Here is a 12191-nt window from a genome sequence, read left to right on the forward strand (position 1 = left end):
TCCAGTGACCTCGTGATACTGAAGTCCCTCGGAGCAACATGCAGACAGCTTATCACATCAACCAAAGTAAAGTACTATACCAATATCCTCAACGAAGCCACTAAAAGAAGCACATACGTTTCAACTCCCTGTCGGACCCACCTATTCCTCATTCCACAGAAAAGTTCAATACCACCAACCACTGAAAAAAGAAATCAACAAGATAAAGCCTGCTTCATCTCTTACACCCAGCCCTTTCTGCAGTATCCCACCATGGTAAGTCTTCAAAGCCCTATTACTCGTATGTCTCACCAACTTACTCGACTACCTCAAAGCCACTTCGTATAAAGATATTTTACACTTGTCCTTTGTCACATCTCTCTCTGGGAATGCTGTCTCACCTTTATTGATCATTGTCCATGCCTCCCTCTCTCATGGCATCTTCCCAGAAGCCCTCAAGACAGGACAGATCCTCCCTCTTGTAAAGAAACCTACACTAGTCTCTGCTGACCTATCCAACTATCAGCCGATTGCTCATCTATCAATCACCGGGAAGAACATCGAAAAAGTAGCCAGTGTTCAACTCCCAAGATCACATTAATGCTAACTATCTCCTGCTCGACTACCAGTCTGGCCTCCGATCCCTCTGCAGTATGGAAACCACTACCGTATACATCATTGAAGATGCCCACTTGAGAACAGATGAAGATGACCCCTGTCTCCTGATATTGTGGGCCCCTCAGTTGCCTTCGACAGTTGAACTTGCCTCCATAATATGCACCCTGGAGTCTCGAATGGGATTCATCAGCAATATCCCTACTGGTTCTCCTTTCCAACCAACACCAATTTGTTCACACGGCCACTGCCGGTTCAAAAAAATCCCTTTACCTGCAGAATCCCCATGGTTTCCATACTGTCCCCTGCCATGTTCAACATTTACATGCAGTCGCTTAGTACTTGCAGACAACAGCATCAAGATTCTCCAATATGATGATACAAAACTCTACGAGAGTCTCCTCTGCTTCAGACCTCTGATGACCCTAATACTGTTGCCTCATTGTCCAGACCTGCATGTATAGCGCCTACCTGAACCTCACCCCAACTAAAAGTAAGAATTCCTGCTATTTGCCAATGATTCCTGTTATTTACTCAATGACACAAACCTAGACAGCTTTAGATCCCAACTTTCACCAAATGCCAAGGCACTTGGATTCACCCTCGACACCAACCTCACCCTCAAGATATACATTACCAAAAAACAAATTCAACCTGGTATCGACTCTCTTTTCTAAATAATGTGAAACTATTTCTTCCAGAAAGCGCCATCATAACTACTGTTCAAGTTTATGTACTCTTGCATCTGGATGGTGGTTAACACCCTGCTCTATGGCATCTCCGACTCCACGCTGGCACCCCTTAAGGGCATCCTTCACGTCGCTGCACGTCTTATTCAGGGCATGAAGAAATATATATTTATATTATCCCCAACATGATGGACTGCATTGGCTCCCCTTGCTAACCCTCACCATCTTCAAAACCAGAAACATCATTTAAAAAGCCATCAGAGCAGCACTCCTGCTTATCTTACAATTAAGCTCTCAATCTGTGGTAGTTCTTGGTAGACCCAAAGGCTGAACTCGACCAGACTGCAGACTAAGAACTGTAGAAAAGAAAAAAACACAATGCAGCAGACCTTTTCCATCAGTGCATCCTAGATCTGGAGCAACACCCCCATTGCCATCAGGAACGCCCCAATGCTGCTCCAATTTATGAAGGATTTGAGAATGCACCTCTTTAAAGATTACTACATTGCAATGCATTAACCATCCGCAAACCGGCTACTTCTCCTAACACTTGTTGACTTCATGCTTGTCTTTGACCTTCTACAGAGCCCCTGCTTTTTGGTTAGATTTGTGCTGTAGAAATACCACATACATACAATTTAACAATAGACTAGAGTTCAAATTGTCTGTTTCATCACCTAAGCACACATTGTGAATCTGGGTTAATTAAATCCTTTATCTGCCAAAACTGAGAATAGCTGAGAATGAGCAGCACGTTAAAAATAATAATAATAATAATAATAATTGCTTTTATATATACATTTAATTTACTCTTCACTCCACAAGAAAACAAATTACCCAAATTCTCACCATAAGAATCTGCTAATCTGTACAGATCTGTAGCACGCACTATCAGTGGGAGAGAATCCTTGTGCTTTGCAGATGTGAGTCTAGCCGTACATAGGGCCTTGTGAGACTACACTAAAAGCCAGGTCTCTAGCTTCTTGCAGAGTTTAAGAAGTGAGGAAGATGCTCTTAAGTGTAGGGCCAGGCTGTTCCGTTAGGAGTGATGTAGGAGAAGGCTCGACCGGCGGATCTGGCTCTCCTTAAGAATTGTATATGTGCAAGTAGAAGTCCGAATGAGCGGCGGCGGCTGGAAGGTTTGTGAAAGCAGAGGAGATTGTTGAGGTATGCTGGGCCAGTGTTATGCAGTGCTTTAAAAGTGTGGGTGAGAGGTTAGAATTGTGCTTGTTTTTGAATGAGGAACCAGTGGAGCTTCTTCGGATTTGATGTGATGTGAGTGTAGTGTGGGAGTGAGGTTGAGAGTGATCCTGACAGCCAAGTTCTGAATGATCTGCAGCCTTCTGGAGAGTTTTTTGTTGATTGCGGCATAAAGTGTGTTCCCATTGTCCAGCTTCCTTGTGGGCAGGGCGTACCCGAGGTTCTACTATTTAAATGATAGGGGTACAGTGAGTTGGTACCAAGTAAGTCTCCTGCATCAGTACTTGCCAATATGCAATCCAAATCCTCCTGAAATGGATGAACATATGAAGGCAGATAAATGCAAGTATCAACAATTTACACTTGGATGTAGTGTGACCGCTGTATCCAGTGTGGGCTAGACATCTGGAAACGCATGCCATAGTTTCCACATTCACAGGAAGTGCAACATTTTCCATATTTCCTTAACTTGAGTTTGCCAGAATGTTGTTTTTGCTCAAATGAGATGGGTTTTCAATATTTTCCAGAATGGTGCGCATCTGATTACGGATCGCACTAGGGTATTCTAGACTCTTCTCCTGATGCAGAGGGCTTTCAACCTCTTGTAATGTATTTTTACACCACACTGTTTATTTGTGTTAAGGACATTACATCAGCGCCCTTGATATTTGTACGCAGCTTGACAACATTCGGTAGGGAAGAAACTATGTGCAGTTCTTACCTGGACACCCTCCTCTTTACAGTTTTTCAACCATTATGATCAAACTTGGCTGCCTCCTCTACCTAGTCTTCAATAATTTCCTATGAAGGGAAATGCGAAACTTCCCTCCAATTCTGAGAAAACTATTTAAATAAGTAAAAGAACATGCACATTTTAAAAAGCAAAACTCTCAAGACAAAGCTAACCGTTTTTTCTATTAAATTATGCTGTCCTGTTGTCCAGATCACCCATGACACCCCTACAGGTGTGAATGGATAATTAATTTGAGGGTGCAATAATGCTAATTCTACTTCCAGATTCTTGTCTCATTGGATTGGTTTTCTGCTATTTTACCAAAACTCTGTGCCAGGGCCAATAGAATGCTCAAAATAAGGCTCAGTGGGTTTCTCACCTTTGAAATATCCCCAGGTACCAGACTGGATCCAGAAGACCCTTCTCCCTCAGCAACATCCCCTGGGCGCCAGCAGGTGACACCGCGTAGCCCCGTGCCGAGTCAGCTCTGCCCCAGAAGCGACAAACGTAGCCGTACAAAGGTGCCACCCAGGCGCTCCAACACCAGTTTTCCTCTGAATATCGTTTGCACCCTCAGACTAACGGCCCAGCAGTAATCAATTGTGCCAGTTTGTAGATCTCTAAAATTGGGACCTCTTTACCTGGAAAAGAGTCCATTCAACAGAACAGGGAAGGAGGAGGGCCGTGACAAATCTGCGGTTTGAGAGAATATCCACTAGAAAAAGCATTATTGATGATAAGTAACTTGTTCTTTTGATTGATACTTCTAAGTGCAGATTCCTCACCTTGTGAACAGATATAAAAACAGTACCTTCCAAAGTAGTGATTCTATGCAACAGGTCAGACCAATAGTCTGCCAGACTGAAAGGCCTTAATGCCCTTACTGTCGTACCTGTACTCCACGCGCAGGTTTGGACCTGGGGGAATGGGCGTTCAACTCCTCTGGAGGCTGTTTCTTTGCCATTGAGTATCAGATGTTAATACAGAGGACTGTTCATCTGGATATGTCCCTTCTGCACCGTTTTGCCTTTCTTTGCCACAGAGAACCTGACAAAGAACTGATCGTCACCCTAATGGTCTTTGATACAATCAATTTACAAATGTGAGCGCTCTTTTGGTTTCCAAACAGTAAAGTGTGTTCTCCACTTTCTGGGGATGAGGCGTGGTAAAGAATGTTGGTTGAGTGATTGATTGACTGACGTGAAACACTGCTCTAGTCCTCAGCACTAGTTTGTCTGGAAAGAACGGAGGCTGAACTAACAGAGCCTTAAGCTCACGCACACTATGAGCAAAGGTTATCCGGATGAGAAAAACTGTCTTCAGAATTAGCAGACGTAGGGACAGATGGGTAGAGAGGCTCAACGAGAGTACACATCAGGAAAGTAAGGACCAAGTTAAGGTCCCACTGTGGCATCACAAAAGGTTTAGGGGAAACATTTGGATCAATCCTTTGAGAAAACGTACCACAACTGGTGATTTGAACAAGGACAATTGGTCCGGCAAATGCAAAAAGAGCTGGCAAGTAATCTACAACAGTGCCCACTGCAATTCCTAGCTGGACCAAAGAGAAAATGAACAGTAACATATCCAACAATTTGGCTGGTTATGGGTCTGTATTAAAAGTGCCACACCAAGCCACAAACCTTTCCCAGCATCCTGCATAAATGGATTTCGTAGGATGCTTGGCTGCTGGAAATAGGACCTGGGGGATATAGCCCCCCAAAAAATGGCGTGACCTCACAACCCCGCTGGGTGTCCTGCTTCATAATTGCCCACCCCGGGCTTGCCAGAGAATACTCTAATGGCAGGCAGCCCTCATCGTAGTTTGAAAGACTGTTGAGGGGTGACCCGGGATGTGTGGGATACAGGCAGCTAAAAACCCTGTACACCTACCCATAACAGAACTATGAATTTATTAAGGGGGTGTGAAGGATGATTAAAACAATCAGACACTTGAGGCTTATTTATGTGGCTCATGTCCTTGTAGGTCGACATTTTTCAGCCCTAAAAAGGCCCCAAAAAGAGGTCCGGGGCATTGACCAGGACCGGAATCCTGCTTGTTCCTACGTGTATCCCTGTCTACACGTTTATACACTCACTTAGTTCACACGCTTACATACAATACCAGTTCCTAATCAATGGTTATGATAAAATGGTTTTGCTCTTTGTCAATGGTAAAGTCTTAAAGAGACAGAAAACGTATTTGCAGTTAGAATATACTGACACTGTTACACTTGACAGAACAGTACACAAAACACTAGTGACTGTGGCATATATTTCTGAAAACGCAGGGCCAACCTGTGACTGCCAGCCCTGTGAAATCATTATGTGCCACTCTTGAGACAGCACAGCAAAAGCAAGCAATATTAAGAAAGCATGCATGTATAGTCTCATTCTTAAAACATGCGATGAACTCAAGGTGAAGGGTGACTTTTTGAAGTTTGCACTCATACCAGAAATCTCACCCTGTCTCTTACAGTGAAGAAAGAGTCACACCTCATGGAGGAGTGAGATGAGGAGAGCTTTGCAGTCACACACTTTTTTGAAAGGAGGGAGACAATTAAATAAACCAAAAAGTATCGTGATTATCATCGGGTACTTTGCGTTGCCTCCAAGCGGGTGGATGTACCTGGGTAAACTCTTACTTTGTCAATGGTCTCCTAGTTTCTGGCTCCATTTTCCTCTTGATACTGCTGTTTGTTGCAGCAGACCGGGTATTTACTGCACGTGCATGCAGCAGGTGACTGTGTGTTCAATGACACGGACACCAATGTCAATTGTGCGTGAGCATGCTGGGATTGAAGTCCCATGCTCGTTTCTGGGTACATTGTCAGGCCACTAGACACCGTGGTGCCGGCGAGTGATGTCAGCGCCTGTGTTAGTTACGTTTGGGCATGCTGGGAATTGAAGTGGCGAGCGCAAGGTGGCCAGTGATGAAGCAGGACAGCTAGGTGGTGTGTGCGGCCATCCCATTCTTTTTAGGTCGAGCATTCGATACTTTAGTATATACTTATGTGTATGTACTTTGTGGGCTCAGGAGAGCAGCCCTAGGACTTGTCTGCTTCCACTCATTGACTTTTATTTTCTCTTCAACTGCCTCTATTTATCTGTCTTGCTAGAAAACGACCAGTAGAGGTCAGTAAAATACCAGAATTGCTTTCTGCTGAGGGACTTTCTTTTTTTAATTTTTCTGGCAACTGCCTCTATTTAACTTTCTTGATAGAAAACGACCAGAAGAGGTCAGTAAAATACCAGAATCACTTTAGCATTCTGTAGATTCCAGTCCATAGAAATTGTCTTCCACGCGCACCCGTAGACAATAATATTTTTTATCAAATCTTGTATTTTCAGTGATATGACCACCGACGGCCCTGATTTTGTATTAAAAACAGAACTTTGGACTATACAATTTCCCACTGAAAGGCAATATTGCTCTCCATACCTGGCGTGTCACACAGTTTGGTGCTTACTTTCCCTCCATGTTAAAGAACAGTAGATGTTTCAGCACCCAGGCTAATGTGCTGCGTAGCTAAATACATATAAGTTCCCTAAGGCTAGACAGATTGAATTGCAAATGATTGTTTGGAAATATCCTCCGGGTCCTACTTGCAGTAACTGGGACACAAACAACCATCCTGAACTAGGTAAAAGACTCGCTAATGAGGATGTCCGGCTCTCATACTTGAGAGCTCAATACTGGGGCACGTTTGCTTTTTGTAGGCGTGATATTGAAAGGGAGAGTACAAGCGCATACCCTATAAACGATCTCTCTCATTCCCCCAGCTCTTTATATGGTAAGGGCAGAGTGTGTTGTGTCCATTTGTATTTGATCATATATAGAGAGAGAGTAGGGTACCCTTTCTTTTATAACTCAGGCCTGCGATCCAACAGTACCTATAAATAATTTCATTGTCTTCTGTGAAAAAGATTGTGAAGTGTAACAGTAGGTGCAGTCATTGCTGGAAATGAGGGGCATCCGGCCACTTCCGGCAGCTATTATTGCAGCTGATCAGCACAGCCCCAGTGAAGTATGCGGAGTTTGTCCTCGTGTGTTTTGCTGACACTCAGCAATTCCCCAATCTCAGTTTTCCATTCGTAGAAGCCGCCTGCAGGGGGCAGCAGTTTTTTTTCCCCTTCCAGCTGGCCCCAGCAGTTTTTTTTTCCCTTCCAGCTGGCCCCAACACAAAGGCTTCACTTTAAGGGTCTTCAGAGCTATCTGGAGCTTACACCTGGATGCCAGTGCCATGGAGGGAAACAAATGCACTCAGTTTGTTTTCTCTTCACAAGTGCTTAAGAGACACTATGATTTGGAGGCAGGTATGTAAGAGATATCCAGGCACTGTAAAAATGTCAGATACATCTCTCTATGGGTAATAACTCCAAAATACTACTGTAGCATTTACTATTTAAATTATTTTTTTATAGTGCTTTTCATCACAATCTCAGGAGTCTGCGTGCTCTGTATCTCACCAATATTAGTTACTGCCCAAAGAAACTGTTGCAGCAACCTTTGAACAATGCAAAATCGGGGGAAAATACCTGATTCTAAACCTCTGCCTTCAGTTTGCACCCCGGTCCATGATGCCGGTTCATAGTTCACTGTGCTACATTAAAAGAGTTGCAGCTTATGAACTGCTGAGCAGAAAAATAATTTGTCGCAGAAGCAGTTACCCACTGAGCTAAATACATATAATACAAATCTGTGATCTACATGTTACACTTGGCATAACAGGCAATGCATATTGTCCTATTTCACAATGATTCGGAACTGTAGCTAAACAAAACTGATTTTTACAGCGCCTTCGCAATCCGGGTTACCTAACCATTGCTACATCCTGGGAATTGCTGGCACACAAAACTTTCTGCAGCTAGTGCCATAAGCCTGTAAGATGTCTTAGATTGCTTCCAGTTTAAGACCAATACAGTGATCCAGAACAGATTTACCATCATATTTGTCCTTATTGACGGTTTCTTTGTGGCAGAAGTTGAAAATAAAATATCTAAGTTGACTGTCAGATTCCATATTTCATGAGGCGGCCCTCTTTTTGCTGCCAAACATTGACCCCAGTTGATGGGATCCCAGAGTACATTGTTTTCCATTTCCAGCAGTAAGTGCAGTGCTCTAAAGTGCTATTTCCTCCTGAAGCTCTGGCCAGTTGATTGCAAAATAATAAACAAGATATGTAACTCAGCATCTTCTGTCTTCTCATTGTTGCAGCTGTGGTCGGTGCAGGCATTGGTGGCTCGGCTGTGGCCCACTTCCTCCAGCAGCAGTTTGGACCTCAAGTGCAGATCGACGTGTACGAGAAGGGCAGTATTGGTGGGCGAGTGGCCACCGTCACGGTCAACAACCAGGAGTACGAGTGCGGCAGCTCCTCTATCCATTCCCTGAACCTGCACATGCAGGACTTTGTGAAACTACTGGGTGAGTCCTGGTGAGGGTCATGTGTGCCTCTGCACTGGTCTAAGGGAAGGCAGGGACATGGGGCCTGGGTAGAGGAGTGTGGGCACATGGCAGAATGAGGAAAAGGTAGAATTAGAGCCTGGCATTGGGTTAAGTGACTAATAGAGCTTAGCAGCACAAGACGAGGTTGAAGTGTTGTACTCAATGTAAGAGTAGGTAGGATTATGGAGCAGGGAAGGGTCCATGTGGCAGCAGTGTTGTAAGGTGGGACAAGGAATGGCTTCAAGTAAGTCACGCAGTACTATGTAAGGTTGGCAAGAGGTACAGGGGAAGAGTTAGTGAATGGTTATGACAGCATACAGTGCTCACTGCAAAAGAAGCACGTTTTTGTCTTGGGCAGGGACAATGTCGTTTAGAAACATGGACCCATGAACAAGAAAGTTTCCACCCTGAAGTTGGACTTTAGGGCAGTGGAATTATTTGGTTGAAGTGCATGTAGCAGGATCTATGTTTTGTGATGTGGAGTTGCAGTTCTGAGGCCCACTAAGGACAGACAAATTGAAGGGTATTAGGACAGATTCCAGGGTGAAGGAAGGAGAGTTCACCAGAATATGTGGAGGCTTGTACCCTGGGGTAGGAATAGTGGCTGATCATGGCAGGGATATGTAGCGTTCTCCCCAGTCCGAGTTCTCGTCAATACCAACACCACACATGGAGCTTAGTATAACACATCTTTATTCTTCTGCATCTAACCTCAAACTCAACATTCAAAACCTGCACTGAATACACTACACTTAAATGCTTACTACACAGTTCTAAGGAGTCCATCAGGGTCCACAAAGTTTCTGTCATTACAAACTCACACTACACTACATCTCCCCCTCTATTATTTTACAAATTTACACACAATCATAGCTCTTCTATGAGTCTTCATGACGCTTTGTTCACATGTCACGACCAGGTCTTCAGAAACTGGGGACAGGCTGTAGAAATGTCCATTACCAGCATTGGTGATGTAGAAATAGCAGCCGTCAGGCGTGCTTCACTTGTCCTTTCAGACCTAGTCTCTACAATGACATCAGTGCCTGACGAGCGATGCACCACATGTGGGAAATGCGAGGAGTCTTACATAATAGACTTCCCAGGACGTTGGGCAGTCCCCGTGTGTCCTTTGCTGGTCTCCACATGAAATGGTTCAGCATTGAAAGAAACATCAGACTTTCATTTTCTATGCTGACACACAAGTACTCGATCTCCTCTAGTGAACATAACATCTTTACATGTCCATGCTTGTCTGCACAGGCCTTCATTTTCCTCTTACGATCCAACACTTTCATGCGTGTTTCTTCCTCGGTATTTGCTTTTGTTGGGCCATTGAGGCAACTTGGTCGTCATGGCCCTCATCAAACATTATGGTTGCACGATTTTCACCTGTGGTTGAGTGAGAGGTTTAACGGTAAGCTTAAAGAGTAGAATTTAAGACAGATTTAAGGTCGAGCTTTTCTAATACAGCACGCTGGACAGCTTTCTTTAGAGTACTCCTGAAGTGTTCGACAAGGCCATTTGCTTGTGATCAAAGAGGTGTGCTCTTGTGATGCTTCACATTAAGATGACTGAGAAAGTCTCTGAAATCGTGACTGTTTAAAGGTGGGCCGTCATCAGACTATTAGATCGCAGTAAAAACCCAGGTCACGAAGATGCTGTCTAATCTCTCAATGACCCGTTCTTCAGTGAGAGATGAGAGATCTTCGATCAATGAAAATGAGGAGTATTCACCAATGATCACCATGAGTAATTCTTTCCTATGCCTGCATTGACAACTTTGACATGATTAAGGGTGTTGAGTGGTATTCGATGATGGGCACTTCCATAGAGGACAGTCATTTAATTCTCTTTCAAATCTCTCGTCGAGATGAGGAAACCAGCCTCTGTCTCGTAGAACTTATTTGGTGGCAACAATTCCACAATGTTCTTCATGGGCCACTTCAATTATCTGCTGTTGCAGACTCTCAGAAATCACAATTCTTAAACCTCTTAGAATAATACCTTCCTCAGTAAAAATTTTTTAACTGTTGATATTCACTGTCACTGATAGGTCGAGAGTGCTGGTACCACGACTGATGTGTATCGATGTCTTTCAGTTTCAGCATGTCACTATCTTGACTTGTGACAGTGAAAATTTGTTCCAACGAAATGGCAGCTTGGGTGCTGGGTTACACTATGAAATTTGTGTAAGCTTCAGCCGTCTTAGAATGGGTGCCAGGGCATTGTATAGGCACTTGTGAGAAGTAATCTGCAGGGTTCTGATCTTTCCCTGGACGATGCACAGTGGTGTAGTTGTATTCTTGCAAAAGCATACCTCAGCGTTCAATGTGAAGAAGCATTTTTGCTTTTGGATTGCCAAAGATAGTCAACAGTGCTTGATGATAGGTCACACGCGTGAAGGGCTTCCCATACAAGAATACATGGAAATGTTCACAAGCCCATACCACTGCTAAGCTTTCTTTCTCGGGTTGTGAATGAACGTATTCAGTTTTGAAAAAACTTCGGCTTGCATACGCTCCAATGCTTCTTCGAGCATTTCAATGTACACTGTGCCTGCAAAGAATGGCGCCCAACAGGGCTAGCGTCCACAACAACCTCCATTTGAAGCTTTCGGTCACAGTATGTCATTTTAGTACCATTCTCAATAGATTGTTCAATTTTCTGGAGGCTTTGCTAGCATTTATGTGACCAAAGAAATTAAACATTCTTTTTTCGTCCAGTCTCTTAATGGCTCACTGACAGTGGCACAGTCTTGTTTGTACCTAGAGCAATAGCTGGCTATGCCAAGGAATGAATGTAACCTGGAAACATCTTATGGGGGCGTGGAATTTGACATCACTTGCATTTTCACTGGGTCGGGTGCCGTGCCCCATAAGGAAAGATCTGGCCAAAGAATTTTAACTTGGTCTAATCGAAATTCACATTTCTTGGCATTCGAAATTAAACCAGCATCAACGATCAACTGACACACTTGCGTGAGAGCTTTGTCGTGCTCCTTCTCTGTAGCTCCGAAAACCAATATGTCACTGCTGTAATTGAAAGCGTTCATGACAGGCTGTGTGATCCCTCAAATGATATCTTGGTATAACTCCGCAGCTCATGACACACCAAATCTTAGTCTTTTGTAAGAGAACAGACCAACATGTGTAGAAAAGGTTGTAATGATCTGCAATTCTCCGCGAGTTCCAACTAATGATATCCTTTATTCAGATCCAGGCAAGAGAATACCTTCGTCACCATTCAATTGTGTTATTTCGGCAATGTGCAGACCAGGATGTTGCTCTCTTTCAATTGCCTTGTTCACCTAATGCATATTCATGCAGAGCCTACAGCTCCTTTACTGTCCTTTTTGGGTTCTACCACTATGGGACAAACCCATGAAGTTGGACCAGTGGAATGCTTAATGACATTACATTTGCGTAAGAATGCAAGTTCTTTTTCAATAGCTTCCTGTAAGTGAAAGCCAATTAATTTGTGTCTTTGAGCAATAGGATAGACGTTCTCATTAATATCATATCATATCATA

At 43.7% G+C, this 12191-nt stretch overlaps 2 protein-coding genes across 3 annotated transcripts in view; both read left to right on the forward strand.

Moving 5' to 3' along the window:
• The window catches only part of PCYOX1L (prenylcysteine oxidase 1 like), a 130020-nt gene that overhangs the window by 59046 nt on the left and 58783 nt on the right, over window positions 1-12191 (forward strand). For both annotated transcript variants that reach the window (XM_085618169.1, XM_085618168.1), the window contains exon 2: window positions 8435-8641. In XM_085618169.1, coding sequence (XP_085474295.1) covers window positions 8435-8641 — 207 coding nt within the window. The remainder of the gene's footprint in view (window positions 1-8434; window positions 8642-12191) is intronic.
• TIRAP (TIR domain containing adaptor protein) overlaps window positions 1-12191 on the forward strand; it is an 85931-nt gene that overhangs the window by 14957 nt on the left and 58783 nt on the right. Inside the window, exon 2 of the mRNA XM_085618170.1 lies at window positions 8435-8641. The gene's annotated coding sequence lies outside the window, so the exon portion shown is untranslated. The remainder of the gene's footprint in view (window positions 1-8434; window positions 8642-12191) is intronic.

The sequence above is a fragment of the Triturus cristatus genome, chromosome 7 (genome assembly GCF_964204655.1).
Source record: "Triturus cristatus chromosome 7, aTriCri1.1, whole genome shotgun sequence".
Classification (NCBI taxonomy): Eukaryota; Metazoa; Chordata; class Amphibia; order Caudata; family Salamandridae; genus Triturus; species Triturus cristatus.